We start from the raw sequence: 16,104 nt of genomic DNA on the forward strand, positions 1-16,104 counted from the left end.
ACTGGTACAATAAGGTCTACTCAGGGAAAGCCTTGGAAATGGCTGTAGAGCCATTCTGGGTCCTGAAGTCATCACATAATTTTTTTTTACCTTAATTATAAACATAAATTCATTATCTTGGTATTCTAGGCTTCTCCTGATGGTTCTACCCTCTCCTGTCCATTTTTTCACTATCTAGAACTCTCCTGAGGACATCTTTCAGGAATTATCAAGTAGACTCATCATGCCTCTCCTTCCTAGAGATTAAGGGTAGGGGCTTTTTACCCTTGAGATCTCTCCAGATTTCAAAATTCAATAATAAAACAATAACAGAAACTTGAAGAACACTTTTCAATATGATTTTTTTTACACATTTCTGATCTTTTCTTCAAGTCTCTAAACTGGGGTGCCCAGATTCTAAAGAGATTTAGGCCATGCTTGGAACACAGCCACTTAGGTCCCTTCATTCTAGGGACCCTAGGGTAGAAAATCTAAGTGTCTATTTGACAAACTTTTGGAAAGATTTGGGAGAGTTTTGCTGAATGGAGCTATGTCCATATCCTTCTGTTGCTGAAAACTTCTGAACACAAGGAAGCCTGGAGGAGTGAATTTTTTTGTCTTTGGATAGCTTCCATTTTGTGGGAGTAATTTGGGGGAGAAAAGTACAGCTCTGAGAAACTAATGGTGAAAGTTGGTCACTTTCTGAAACCTGCTAAAAAACCTATTTCAAAGCAACGTGTTACCACCTCAAGTAGAATATCAGCGAGATTGACAATTCTGATTATAGAAGCACCAAATATAAATGCCTACTGCAGTTTCATGGCCATTGGTAGAACTGACTGAGGTATGATTCAATTTAGAGTTGGGAAGAAATATTACCATAGCACCCACAGAAACGAACATAAAGTCTAATAGGGAACTGGAAAAACAAAAATCTATTTAGGACAATCTGCTCGTGGCCAATGTAGCTATTAAAATAAAGTATTTTAGATTTTTAACTTTTAAAATGATGATTAAAAACACAATGTCTCACTTCTCACGGACATGGTAAGCGACTCTAAAGATGCACATGGACAGTGTTCACTTTATCTAGAAAGCCACTTGAATTTTTAAAGCCCTTCTAACATCAGTGTTAGTTAGCTAGTCACATCTGTGAATGGGGACAGATGTGAATACCCATTTCTGTGAAGGAAGGCAGCAAAGCACCATATTTCTTCTGCAACGTCAATGTTTTTGAAAATAGTGAACAGGTAACAAAAACATTCCAATTCAATGTCATCAAATTATATATTGTTAAACCAATTAAAGTAATACGTGTTTCTAATGTTCAATCTAAACACCAGTGCTTAAGCTTAAGGCTCTCCTTGTACATGAGTAGATGTTAGCTTAAGTAATTCAGCTGTTTCTAGAGAGGATCAGGAGAGGTAGTGAGCCTTGGTATCGAGAGTCACGCCATGAAGACTTTCATTCAAAATCCAGCTCTAGAGTTTGGTTTAAGTTAAATATAGCCCGCAATGGAAGCAGAATTGTGGAGTATACAGAAGGCTGATCTCCAAGCCAGGAAGACCTAGATTCAAATCCTGACATAATCTGGCCATATGATTTTGGGCGAACTAACTGACTCCTCGGTGTTTGAGGCAACTCTTGAATTCTAAATGGCTGAGAAGATGCTAACTTGCATTGTTAAATTGTCCTCACCTGGACATTTCCTAGACTACTGAAATCATGAATAAAGATGTAATTATAAAATTAAGTGCTTTGATTAAAAATAGCAAAAATACATCTATGTGGGAACACCAAAAATGAAAGAGATACACAAAAAGGGTGAGGAGGTTAGCTGGCAATGTTTGGGACATATTCCCTTCTACTTATTAAAACCATTAAGTCTCCAGTCTCTAGGTTCTTATCTTTGGAGCAAATTGTGGAAATCTGAAAAGTAACTTAAGCTTAGTCCCTGCTGAAGTGACATTTATCAAGGATTTGTACAAAGTACTACTTAGCTATGGGATGTTGGGAAAAACTCTGCTTCTCTGTGCCTCCATTTCCTCAGTGGTAAAAACAAGAAATTAGATTAAAAAATCCCTTATAGGTTCCTTCTTCCTATAATACACAATGATTTTATGAAGCTCTTCCCCTCCCCCTTCTGTATTCTCAAATAAATTCTTTCTACGTAGAATAAGATATGAGGATTTATTTATGGAACTGAAGGGTATATAGCTAGGGTAAGCATAAATCTATTCTCCAAATCATGGGAAAAGAGAATTCAAAACTACCCATACTCCACCTTAAATCTTAAAAGAGGAAAATTTGAAAATCGGGGCTTGGCTAAATTTATGGAACTCATTATGCTAAGAGGCCAAAAGTCCATGCTAAAAATAAACTCAAGAATGCATAATTATCTAGTAAGGGACCTAAGGATGACTGACCCTCATATTTCTAAGTTAGTATCATGGAAGACATCATGATCTTCCACAAAACATCCCTCAGTCCCATTTGTCAGAAGCCAAATAATGCTAGGGAGAAAAAAAAAAACAAAACTATTGACCTATAGACTTGAGAGTCAATGGCATTTCAGATCCATTTCTTAGGCATTTGACAAGACTACTATACTTACAATCTAACTAATGATAAAAGAGGTTTTATTCTAAATCTTCTAGGCTTGGACTTACACTGAGGATTCTATTTACATAACCAGTGCTAGGACTTCATCTCAGTGACCAAAGTCATCCTCAGAAATGCCATGAAGTACCAGTAATGCCCATAAGCAAACCCACTATGTGACTTACTTTGTAATGGTTAAGAATATTTCTCCCAAACATTCTGAGTTAAAAAACAAAAAAACAAAACAAAACAGTCATCTACCAACAATTCAACATAATACTAAATTTGTGGTTAGTGCAAATATTGTCTTCATGTGAAAATCTACTGCATTTACTGAGCAGCCATCTCAGATTGCAGGTGTCTCTTCTCTCCTGACTCCTCCAACCCCACACAATTTACTTAACTGAAATATTATATTTACACAGTCATTGATTCTGTTTACAAAGAGCTGTGCCTAGAACTTACACTAGCACATTTGTCAGTAGGAACAGAAGGCTAGATCAGAAAGGAAAAAAAAATGGCGAAACTTGTTTTACCCTCTTCATGTAAATGAAAACATTGGAAGGCGTCTTAACAACCACCAAATCCCCAGTTCTACAACTGTATTCACTTTTCTTTATAGATGCAGTCTCAGTATTCATCAAGACTGTGGTCAAAACGGGAGAAGGAAAAAATCTCAACAGTCACAAAATCATCAGTTTCACCATCGTGTTCACTTTGTACAATCTTGGCAATCAAGAAGACGGTGGTGGTGGGAGAAAGTAGAAAGTAAAACCGGTTTGACTGTCTTAACATAGGTGAGAATATTTGGAGAGTCTCAACACCATCAAATCACCAATTCTCCCACTTGGTTCATTTTGTCTGTTTGGAAGTACAGTCTCAACAAACATTGAGACCAGTCAGAAGGGGGGAAAGTGGTGAAACTGGTTTGACTGTCAACGTTTGAGGGATCTAGATCACCATCAAATCTTTGATTCTATCATCATCTTCATTTTGGCTGCTTTATAGGCAACAGTCTCAGTAATCACTAAGCCTGTCACTCAAGGCAAAAAATAAGGAACACAGGCTATCATCAGACAGTGGAATCCAAATTTGCTTTGGCTTCAATAAACAGATTATTACTCTACTCAATCATGAGACAAAAAAAAAAAAAACTGCAAAAAGCTCAACTTGTACAAAATATATTCAAACAAAAACTGCTAGTATTTAGCTTTGGAAATGAAGGATTCTGAGTTCATCTTCAGTCTGTCAAAATCAGAGAAGTTTTTTTGTTTTGTTTTTAGTAAAAGATTTATCATCAACCAGATGACATCTTTTTTAGAGGGGGGAGTCATGAAACTTTCTATTAAAGTACAGTTGAACTTATAATCTACATCAATGAAGAGGAGAGTGGGCTTGTACTGAAGAAATCCTAGATCCTTGAGGTACACTGAAATGTACATCCCATAGTTACTACTGGGTAAAGTCTATAAATATAAAATTGTGCACCATATTCTTCTTAGCTAAATCCTTTATGAAGTGTACTTGGCCTTTTGAGCCAAGAGAGGGAAGGAAACCCATTGTTAAGTTCTCTCTGTGATGAATCCAATAGGCCCCAATGACCTGGCAGAATTACCATCCCTTCCACCATAACTGGTCTACCGTAAAACAGGCTCTGGCAGACACACAACAGCAACTGTCCCAGTGGCTTTTCCCCAAACACCACAGCCAAAGGCACGTCTAGTTAGACGGGTTATGGAGCACCCAGACACCAACGAACAAACATTAAGATTTAGGGCCGTACCGAGCTCCAAGGGCCAGAATTCCACCTCGCATCTTGAGGGCAAGAATGAGTATTGCACTGCTCACGATCCGGAGGCTTATCCAGAATTTCACAGCTCAGGTCTGTAAATCTTTCCCCATCAGGACGTTGGCAAGCCACCAGTCTGGTCCGTGTTCCTCCACCACATGGCTTGGTGCACTGAAAAATGAGAGAAATGGGTGAAGATCATCTTAACAACAAATGGGGGTGGGAAGGCCTTTTTTTTGTTGCTGGAAATTTTTCAATCACAAGGGAATCCCAAGAGAACAGAGATGGATGGGTGTTTGATAAATGGGACCATATTTTGAATGGAGAATAAGAAGGTCTATAAAAGGTAATCTCCATCTATGTTCTGTTCTATGTCTCCTTTTGGTATGGAAGTGACCTGGGGGTTAGAAGGCAAAGCCAGCAGACACAAGTTTTGTGGGTCCTGCCAAATTAGGGAAGTATGTGTGTGCTCTTAGACAAACTCTGGGATTACTGTCAAAAGATCATCTGACCTAAGTTCAGAAAGGATCATCACCAATATGCTGGTCATCAGATAATGATGTTTTTCCCCCAAATACAACACTTCAAGCATTAACATGGTTGCCACCTGTAGGGGTGGAAGGAACATAAGAATTCTTTAAATATAAAGTACTACGGGCAATAGCTTCCCATTCCAGTTCACTGCCTTTCCTTTGAGGTCCATGTAAACACAAGTTCACCTGACTAAAGATGATGGGAGATTTTGTGTGGTAGGATCCTAGACTCAGAGCTGAAAGCAGAGGCGAAAGGGATCTCAGTGGTCATGGGGTGCAACCTCCTCAGTTTAGAGATAAAGGAAGTGAGAATTAGAGAGGTGAGATTTGAACTCAGAACCTCTAACTCCAGAGCACTGGCTCTCTGCATTGTACCCAAAGATTTACGGATGTGTAAGAATTATCTAAGCATATATATCTAAGAATTGCCAGTTATATCAAAAAGCTTTCCTTATTCTAATGTCTCATATTCTCTTTAGGATTGCATCAAGTGATTTTAAAGCTGACTCCATTTCCTTGAACAAATACTGCATTCTGCAAGGATGAATAAGCAAGTTGATGGGAACGTGAGGGAAAGTTCTGATTTCTGATGAGATCAAAGCCTTCTGATACTGGAACAAAATTGTGTTTCTTGGATAACAGGCTGGGGAGAAAGGGATTTCATTTCTCCCATGCCATGATGTCACAAGCCAGGGCTCCCACAAAAATTGCATCCCCTGGTTGGTGATGACAACCTAAATCACGCACAACTCTTAACTCTTCTGCAACAGCAGAAATCCAGTCATCATCCCAGGGGAGAGAGTCATGGAAGAGAGAGGGTGACTTTTCCAAAGAGTTCAGGGAAACTGGCAGCATGCCCACACTACCCCAAGCAGAGCTTCCTCTTCTAGTCTCCAAACAGAGTCTGCCAATATAAGATGATGGAAGCCAACCAAAATCTTGACTGCTGCTTGTGGCCTATTAGTCACTTGTTTAACACAACTGAACATAAATAAATGGTTGTAGTGACATGGATATTTGGAACAACATACCCACTAGGTTCAAAAGTTTTTCATGTGTAGATTTTTTCAACCTCCAATCCTCATATTTACTTAGTTACATAATATTTAGTATATTGACTACACTGAGTATATTTACTTTTATAATTAAGGCAAGAGTTCAACATGATCTCTTTGTCTATTCTATCCCGAGAATTCAAAAGTGTCTAGAAATGAACTTAGTTACTTCAAGACAAACTTTTGAACAAACAACAGCTGAGGAGTTAAAAAATAGAAGCTGCATTAATAATTATTCATTCTAAAGAGTAAAAGACAGCTCAGATGGGAATAATCGCACTGCATGCATTAAAGCTTTCCAAATTCAGAATATTGGGTGTCTTCTAAACCCAGGGAACCAGTAAACAGAAGCAGCCCATTGCCTGAAAGGAACTAGATTGGAAGTTGGGGGATTTGGGCTGAAATCCCAGTTCTACCCCTTACTACAAGTCCCTCATCTCCCTGGACTTCAGTTTCCTCATCTGTCCAATGAAAAGGTGCTAGACTAGATTGCTTTTGGAATTTCTTTCCCTGGTTGTGGATCATGGGAACCTATGATTGGATGAAAAAAATAGGCTTCTTACTCAAATGAAAAGAGGACTTGAGAAAAAAAAATATTTACTTGCTAAAGGAAATAAACTCCGGGAATGCTTTAAACCCATTAATAATGAGGCAAAAGTCAATAATGCTCCAGTGAGTGTTTTCTTATATTAACTACTAATTACTCATTTAATCATTAAAACACCTTTAAAAGGCTACAAGCAGTTGGCCGCTGGATCTTCCTAAAAGATCCAGAAAAATAGATGATAATTCAAGATGATTGCCTTAATAATCCAAAAAAATGAATTTAATAAGAATAATGCCAGAACTGACACATAGTTTTGCAAAGCTGTTTATATCTACTGTTTCATTTTTCGATTCTATAAGATACACCGGCAGGTAGCATTATCCTCACTTTATAAATAGGGAAACTGAGGTTCAGAGGCCTTAAATAAGGCTGGGAAGGAGAGTGCTGTCTTTTTATCTCCAGAACTTAGGCAGGTCTTGTACATAATAGGAGTTTAATAAATATCTGGTCTATTAGGAAGTGCCGGAGACAGAATTCATAGATGTTTGCATGTCATTTAAAATGTATCACCTATGGAAAAGGGGCACAGTTTAGTACATAGAGAGTTGGCCACAGAATTAGGAAATACTTGATTTCATTCCTTGTTTTGACATATGGTAACTGTCTGACTTTGGACTAGTCATTTAACTCTTAAAGCCTCCTCTGGGCAGGATAAGCTACAGGAGTTGTTAATAACATCAGGGTAGAGAGATTCCTTGAAGGCAGATTCCAATATGAATGAAATCCCAAGTCCTGATTTTCTCCAAGTCTCTTTTCCTGCCTCCTGTCCCGGCCCCACAACCCCAGATCAACCCAACAACGGGGCAATGAACCATAAACAAAATGAAAGAAGGCAGTGGATGACCTCACCTCTCCCCAGTTGCCATAAGCCCACTGAGGACACGGGCCAGATTCACATGATCTCTGCTCATCAGGTTTGAGTCTCTCTGCACAGTCATTGGCAGCATATCCATTTTCGTCTTGACAGACGACAACTCGCCGCTGGAACCCACCAGCACACGTACTGGAGCACTGAAACAAAACGATTCAAGAAATGAATTAGTAATCCATTTTTGCTATAATAAGAGCTAACTCCAGGTGATGGAAATCTTGAAATATCTTAAAAACTCACAAAATGATGAGAAGCCATCATGGAGAAAACCATTGGAGTTCCCATATTTTTTGGGGGATGGGGAGCTGATGGTTACTTACCCAGGATCACACAGTTAGTAAGTGTCAAATATTGAAAGCCTAATTTGCTCAGTCCTTCTCACTCCAGGGCTGGTGCTCTATCTATTGGGCTACCTAGCAGCCCCAAGTCTATGCACTATTGAATATTCTAAGTATCCTGAAAATGAGAGACATGTTTTATGCTTTTTCTTTTTTTGCTGAGGGATTTGGGGTTAAGTGACCTGCCCAGGGTCACACAGCTAGAAAGTGTTAAGTGATTGAGGTCAGATTTGAACTCAGGTCCTCCTGACTTCAGGGCTGGTGCTCTATGCACTGCACTAACTACTAGCTGCTCCATTTTGTGCTTTTCTAAACCTATAGGCACCTTGGACATATGGGAGATAGACATTCAACAAAATAACTGTGTGACTATAAATGAAAAAGTTAATAGCTAACTTTAACTGAAAAAACCAACAACGCTTCTGGAAAAACAGAAAATGAAACTAGCATTTGGTACCTTACTAGCTGAGTCATCTTGGGCAAGTACCTTAACAGCTCTGGGTCTCAGTTTCCTTATCTGTAAAAATGAGAAGCTTTGACTATGGCCTATGGAGCCATCTTGGATTTTATGGAAAAGCAGGTTTAGTTCTCAAATGAAGAGCATTCTTCAGGAGCACTTTAAGATCATTTGCAAAGAGACTTGCTTCTTCAAGTGTTAATAATTTATCTAATCATTAAAATGCTTCTTCCTAAAATGCAGTGCCCTGAATTGACCGGGGAAGGTAGCCATGGGACCATTCCCTCTTAGTCCTGGACACATCGAGAAGTGGCCAATGGAGCTGGTGGATAGTATTTGCTTTCTTTACTATATGGTAGAAGTCAGATGAAGAGGAGGAGGATGGTGTTGGTGTGTGTATGTGAATGTATGGGAGTATGGGGTACAAAGAGGAACAACTATCTGGAAATGATTATGATTTTTAAAAAGGCATTTAAAAAGCAGGAAGAAGGAAAGAAAACATTTTTGTTTTCTTTTCTAAACACAATCACATTTATTATTCCATGTCATCTTCACAGCATCTTTCTGAAAGGTCAAAGAATGAGATTTAAAAAAAAGTGATTTTGCCATTCAGAATTGCAAGTACTTATTTTGACTCTCTCTCTACTCTACTGTTTCATTTCCTTTACAATCAATGGACCAAATCCTGCACTTGGTGAACATCTAGTGGCTGTAATGAAGCTTCAATGTCAAGTTACTTAGCTATGGAAAGAAAGGGATGCTCTTCACCAGAATCACATTACAACACTCAGAAGTTCTGGCTTTAAAGTTGGGGGAATCTGGGCTTCAACTTTACCCAGACATTTATCGTTTGTATATTTTTAGGCAAGTCACTCAATATCACTGGAACTCAGTTTCTCCCTCTGCAAAAAACTAGATCTCAAAGATCCCTGCTAAGTCTATATCCATGAGCAGGTGTGGGAGCCTTCAATACAATGCCTGTGATTGCCAAATTTTCTTTCCAACCCTTTCCCAACATTTTGCAGGATTAGTCACTATATTTTCATTATTCCAAATGTGTTTTGGTCAAGTCCATATGGTCAAATTTCCCTCCAAAAGCATTTTAATCTTCATTATTTTCTCTCATACTTTTCACAGACCCAACAATGCACTAGAGTAACTTCCCATGCTGTCTTTACATAGCTTTCTCATTTTATCTGTATCTCAGGAGTATTTTCTCCTTTGCATAATTTTCTTCTTTCTAAACTCTGTGTGTTTGCTAGCTCCCCCTGTTCAAACTAGCTGAATTCACCTATAAAGGAACCATCTGTTACAAAAGCAACCCAGTTCCCAAGATCCTCTAAGCCTTGAGTTGAATCAGCAACAATTTTGAAGTTTTTGTTCAGAGATTGGATTTTTGAGCCTTATCTAACCCCAAACAAATGCTATTATTTCAAAACAACAAATATTCTTACTTCTCCAGCCTCATCTCATATAAAGTCATTTCTTTCTCTACTACAACAGCCATGATCTGCTGGTAAGAATTATAGTGCTTGCCTTCACTAGTGCAACAGGGCTTGTTTTTGTTTTTAAACCGCTTTGTCCAACACCAGCTTGCATTTGCAGATTATTATTTTTCTCTGATCTGTTTTTTCTCCATCTGATGTAGGGGAATGTGTTTGTGTGTGTGTGTGTGTGTGTGTGTGTGTATGTGTGTGTTGTGTTTGTATTTTTTAGTTCTCATGTTCTATCCCCAAAGGATTCTGGGCTACATTCTATGGATGGCCTTTAAAATACCAAGGTTTGTGATTTTTCAGATACCTCTCCCACCTTGGCCGGTTCTGGAAAATGATCAGGTTAAGATGTCATTGCTTGTGGATAAGATGGCGCATACTGTGGCTCCGCTGGCCATTCTAGCGCTTGCAACTTTACAAAACAACATCATTCTTTGTCTACAGCTCCCTATGTGTGTTGTCTTCCCCCAGTGGAATGCCAAGTCCTTGAGGGAAATGAGTTTTTTTTAATAATGGGAATAGTTCCTCTCCTCTCCCTTCATCTCTTCCATTGTCACCTTCTCTTCCCCTCTCCCTTACCCTTCCTACTCCTAGACTCTCTTCTCCGCTCATCTCCTCCTTTTTATATCCTTCCCTCCTCTTCCTCTCCTCTTCTTTCCTCCACTTCAACAACCAGCCCCTCTTCTCCCCTCTTATCTCCTCTCCACTCTTGTGCTCCCCCTCTCATTTCTTTCTTCCTGTCTTCTCCTCTCCTCTTCTCTTTCTTTCATTCATTATCAACAACAGTAATCCACTTCTGAGCCCTGAGTAATATGTCAGAAGAGACGCCTTGTCTTTGAGAACTGAAAGGCAAACAGTTTTCCAGTTTTTCTTTCTTCAATGACACACTAAAAAGACAGGATGGTGGGCTGGCTATCAAGAAAACCTGGGTCTACCCTTCCCCCCAGCTCTGGTCCTTAATTCCTCTGATACCTTTTCTGCTCTCCTCCTCCCAGTTGTGAGTAGAGCTCAGGAACGCAGGGAATATTGGACTTTCAGTCACAAAGATTTGAGTTCAAATCCTGCTTCAGGCATTTACTACATAATTTTGGGAATGCCACTCATAGCATCAGTTCCTTAATCTGTAAAATGAGGACAATACCTCATCTACCTCAGAGAGTTGCTGTGAGACCAAATGAGATGACATCAGTAAAGCATTCTATAAAGACTGGCTTATTACTGTCGCTTCTTCCACAAATTTATAGTCTCTTTAACACATATAGAAACACGCTGTTTCCTCTTACAGAGGATTCTGTTCCTCCAACAGAATACAAGCTCTTCAAGGGCAGAATGTGTAGTTTTTTGGTCTTTATTTTTATTTCTAGTCTTTCCATCCCTAGAACCTAGCACAATGCTTGGCCTTTGTAGACAGCTAAGTAATGCTCTTTTATATCATGTTTATATGATATGTGGTGATATGATATGACATATGTGATTTATATGATATGTTTATATGACATATGCTCCTGAATCAATTAGTTGATGTCTTATGTACCTCACTCAACTCTGTAGGATGTCATTCAATAGTCAGAACCTTCAGAGTAGAATGATATTAAATTATATTATATAATTATACAAGACATATTATATACATAAATTATATTATTACCTAAATAATTTATAATCATATAAATTATATTAAATCGATTCTCTTGCCTGTACTGCTTATTTTTGATTACTTTATACAGTTCTCAAATTGTTTCAGTTTCCTAACTCATCTCTCCCACAAGGCTTCTGGTTTTCAAGGGCAATGATCATGTCAAATGTATCCTCCCCAATTCCCTCAATGTCTAGCCCAGTGTCGGCAAGAGGGTCAGAGCTTCCCTGGGAGAGACCAGTTGGTTCAACTTCATCATTTTCCTGATAAAGAAATCGAGTATTTGAGTTGACTCTGGACAATATGCTTGTTCTCTAGGAGCAGACCCTAACCCTAAAACTGGGCTCTTTTTAGGATTTATTCTGCCCATTAGTAGGCAGATACTTAGTCAATTTTTAACTCTTTCACTTAGATATTTAACCTGCAGTTTCATCAGTGTCAGGAACTCCTGTTTTATCCAAGGTCACATAGCCAACATGTGTCAAAGACAGGATTGGAATCCAGATATTTCAGACTTTAATGCTGGTCTATTATTATTTTTATTTTTATTTTTTTTTTACTATGCTACCTCTGAGTATTTATGGTTTTCGATTTGGGAATTTATACCAATGCCCTCCTGTCAATTTGCTAGCTATGCTTACAACTCTAATAAGTTTTATTTGGCATTTCTTTGGATATCCCCGGTAACTGTGGAACCAGCGATTTATCCTCCTGTCAGCCAGAACTTTTCTCTGACATTTCCAGGTGCTCAGTGATCTGAACATCTTTGATTTTCCTAGCATGCTTCCTGGGTTCCCTGGGTGATTACATTAAAAAAGAAAACCTTTCTTCCACTCTCTCCATATCAGTTAAATCCAAGTGAGACTGATGGAAGTATAAGGGGAAACTGTCATTCCATCAACCAGCCCTTTAACAAGAAGGATGGAGCTTTAGAGAATTGTACTATTTGCAAGTAAGATGTAGACAAAGACTACTTTTCCGCATTCATTTTTTTAAAAAAAAGATACAAACTTCATTCAACACTTACAAAATGGCCTTCCAATTGCAACCAGACTTCGTTGGTGACTCCATTTTTTTAGTCTGTAAAGGCTTTATGAACACTTGGTTGTCTTAAAGAGGGAGGGGAGCAGGTGTGTCAAGCCAAGACTGGACAGCTTTACTTAGTTAGGCCTAAAGCCTCTGTGCATAAAGGGGGAAGAATGGGATTGGCCAAGGCTGGAAGAGTCAATGGACCAAATCCTAAAGGAATTGGAACACTGCCCAGAGCAAAGGTTTTTAATCCTGAAAGGAAGACAAGGTGGCCGAGGTTGTCCCAAATAATAATTGCATCTTTCTCTGGGGAAGCATTAAAAGCTATCATTACAATGCATGGGTATGGGTTTTGAGTTTCTTGAAACAGGAAGAATCATGGGGTACTCAGAGATTATCTCCATTAGGCACTCTTTAATCCCTCAGAATCTAAATCCTTTACAACATAAGAAAAGAAAGATAAGGGGGGAGGAGAGAAAAGGGGAGGAAAAAGACTGAGGAAGATCAAAGGCTAGTTGGTCTATATAGAACTTTCAAGCATAAATATTCTTCTCAGAAAATAAAGCCAATTTATTGCCTCATGCCCACAGTGGAAAACTGACACCTTTCCTCCTGAAGTCCAGTGCTCTTCACCCATTAAATATATTAGATATAACTAATCAGAGAATCAAGAAGAAACCATTTCTTTAAAAGGTAACTGCATAACAATTGGGCAGTTAGGTGGAGAGTGAATAGAGTATCCTTCATCTTTGTGAATTCAGATCCAGCCTCAGACTCTTACTAGCTGTATGACCCTGGGCAAGTCACTTAATTTTGTTGGCCTTAGTTTCCTCATCTGTAAAATGAGCTGGAGAAGGCAAAAGGCTCCAGTACCTTTACCAAGAAAACCCCAAATGCGGTCACAAATAATTGGACATGATGACATGTCTAAACAACAACTAAACATCAAGCAGGTCAACTAGTAAACTCCTACTATCTTTACACATGGTTAATCACCACATTTTGCATGAAGTTCACCTGTCCCTCAATGAAATCAAGCAGTTTCTTGGTGTTTCATCTCATCATTTATTTTTGGAGAGACAGAGACAAAGACAGAGAGATAGACATAGGCAGAAAGAGAAAAGGGGAAAAGAAGGAGGGAGAGACAGAGAGGGAAGAAAAGACAGAAAGGAAGGGAGAGACAGAGACAGAAATAGAGAGACACACACAGAAGGAAACATAGAGAGACAGACAGACAGAGAGAGAGAGAGAGAGAGAGAGAGAGAGAGAGAGAGAGAGAGAGAGAGAATGAATGAGAATTCTCTAAGGCCCCTTTCCCTTTGCTGAATTTAGAGATTCTGGCAAGCTCGTGCTAATTTACCTGTTCATCATGCCAATCACATTAGCTACACTACCATTTACCTCCTAATCCAGGGTAATAATCTTCCTCCAATTCTGTGGCAGCTATGTCATTTTGAGAGTGCATTTATCTTGAAGATAGCAAGGAAGAAAATTGCTTTCATTTCAAACTCTCCTATAAAAGTTTCCCTCTCTGCTTAATTTCCCCACAGATCAGAGCTGTCAGTCTCTGGGAGGATCTATCAGAATCACACTCCCAATAAAACCCCTGTGGACCACCAGACCATAACACTCATCTTACAGCAGAAAGCTCAATACTCCGCAGGAGTGAGGTCCCTAAAGCCATTGCGACTTCATAAGAGCCTGTAAACGTGGTCACGTGGCCAGGCATTAGCTCCCACAATTCTGCTTTTATAGTCTGTCTAAATCAAAGCAAAATGCCCAGTGCTGCTGCCTGGAGACCGGAGCGATGCCCCAAGAGGCTTCCTCAGTTTCCCTCCAGACTCCGCTCACCCAGAGAAACGCCCATGGGAATACTTACTGCCCCCCAGGGTCCGGTTCTCCACTGGTTGCCCCCGAGCACATGGGTGCGGCTGGGACTGGCGCTTCTGGGGTGGTAATCCTTGTTTTGGAAGGGGTGCTGGGGCACGTCCCGGTCGTGGCTCTGGCGCGGGCAGGGCGACATGGAGCAGTCCTGTTCCGTTTCTGGGATATAATCCACGTCGCACTCGCTCCGGTCAACTACCTGGTTGCTGTAGTTGACACATACCACCTGCCGAGTGGCCCTACCTTGTCCACAGGACACGGAGCACTGTGATGGACATTCAGAAAGGAAACACGCCCGTCATATGGTCATACAGAGAAGAAGAAAATGTGCATTTTGGGCATGGAAGCAGTGGGAGAGAAATCACAAAATAAATACAATTATTATAACCCAGCTGTTATTGAATGAAACAGGGCCCTCTAGCACTTTGATGCTACCACCACCGCTACCCAAACCCAATCACCCCAGCCCCAAATCCGCAATCCCCTTGCTTACAGGGCTCCAATCCAAGGCCTTCCACTGCCCACAAGGGGTCACGGCACACACTTCCTTTGCTGATGGCCTAGGGAGAGCAGAACAGGCCTCCTCATCTGCCACTGAGCCCTCATCATCCCTACAGCTGACATATCTCATCCGGGTTCCTTTTCCACATGTTGCTGAGCACTGGGGTTGATAGATATGAAGATGCGTTACGGAAACTTTCTCACCAGGCAGTGGCCCAGTTTTAATAATTACATCTAAAAAAAAAAATCCCATCCATCGCTCTTTACTCATCCTCTCTCCCCTGCCCCAGCCTCTTTATCCATTCAATTTCTTACTGGAGTCCAAGATCCAAATCTCCACTGGGTTCTTTGAACGTTAGTGCTTCTTCTTGCTTCAGGCGCAGCTGGTGGAGGTTGGCAAGACATTAATTCACAGTCCTGTCCAAGAAACAAGCAAATGCCCATATTATAGAAGCATGTGGAGGAGAGTCTCAAGTCTTCCACTAACGACTTGTGTGACCTCAGGTCAGGTCCTTATATATATTCAGGATTCAGAATTAGAATGCAGCTCTGTGGCCATCCAGTTCCTACCTAAATGAAAATTCCCTCTATGAAATGCCTGATAGTTCTTTTTTTAATTTTTTTTTATGAATGTCCATTTTTTTCTTTATTCCCTATAGATTGTTCTTTTGTTCTCTACTGTGGATTTTTTTTACTTTATTTTTTTTTCCCCTCTTATCTCCCCTCAACTTTCCCAAACAGACTACAGTTAAGCAAGGATATATTTATGTATACATATATAGATATAGATATATACATGCACATACATAGGCATGTACACACACATTCATCTATCCTCCACACACAAATCTTTCCTATCCCTCATAACTCTGTTTTAATTATGCTCTTTAACTTACTTTGCTATTACTTTTTTTTTTAATTAAAGTTTTTTATTTTTCAAAACACATGCATGGACAATTCTTTAACATTAGTCCTTGCAAAACCTTGGGTTCCAATTTTTCACCCTCTGCCCCCATCCCCTCCCCTAAATGGCAAATAGTCCAATATATGTTAAACGTGGTAAAAATATATGTTAAATCCAATATATGAATACATATTTATACAATTCTGATAGTTCTTTAATAAGGGGAAATCCACCTGATGATTTCCCAAGGCAGCTCATCTCATTTTGGGACAGTTCCAAATGTTAGCAAGTTTATCTTGATATCAAGTGTCAATCTTCCTCTTCTGCCCTACTGTTCCTGTTTCTGTCCTTTGGAATCCAACAGAACAAAGTGAATTCAGTTCCTATTTGACAGCTCAACAAATATTGGGAAGCTGCACACATGCCC

The 16,104-nt window shown here is 39.6% G+C and overlaps 1 protein-coding gene across 3 annotated transcripts in view; it reads right to left on the reverse strand.

The window, feature by feature from the left end:
• Positions 1 to 16,104, reverse strand: part of ADAMTS9 (ADAM metallopeptidase with thrombospondin type 1 motif 9) — a 184,322-nt gene that overhangs the window by 73,173 nt on the left and 95,045 nt on the right. For all 3 annotated transcript variants that reach the window (XM_003762344.3, XM_023498097.2, XM_031953629.1), the window contains 5 exons: positions 15,089 to 15,190; positions 14,766 to 14,933; positions 14,268 to 14,537; positions 7,414 to 7,575; positions 4,364 to 4,540 (listed from right to left, as the gene is read on the reverse strand). In XM_003762344.3, the coding sequence (XP_003762392.1) occupies positions 4,364 to 4,540; positions 7,414 to 7,575; positions 14,268 to 14,537; positions 14,766 to 14,933; positions 15,089 to 15,190 (879 nt within the window). The remainder of the gene's footprint in view (positions 1 to 4,363; positions 4,541 to 7,413; positions 7,576 to 14,267; positions 14,538 to 14,765; positions 14,934 to 15,088; positions 15,191 to 16,104) is intronic.

The sequence above is a fragment of the Sarcophilus harrisii genome, chromosome 1 (genome assembly GCF_902635505.1).
Source record: "Sarcophilus harrisii chromosome 1, mSarHar1.11, whole genome shotgun sequence".
NCBI lineage: Eukaryota > Metazoa > Chordata > Mammalia > Dasyuromorphia > Dasyuridae > Sarcophilus > Sarcophilus harrisii.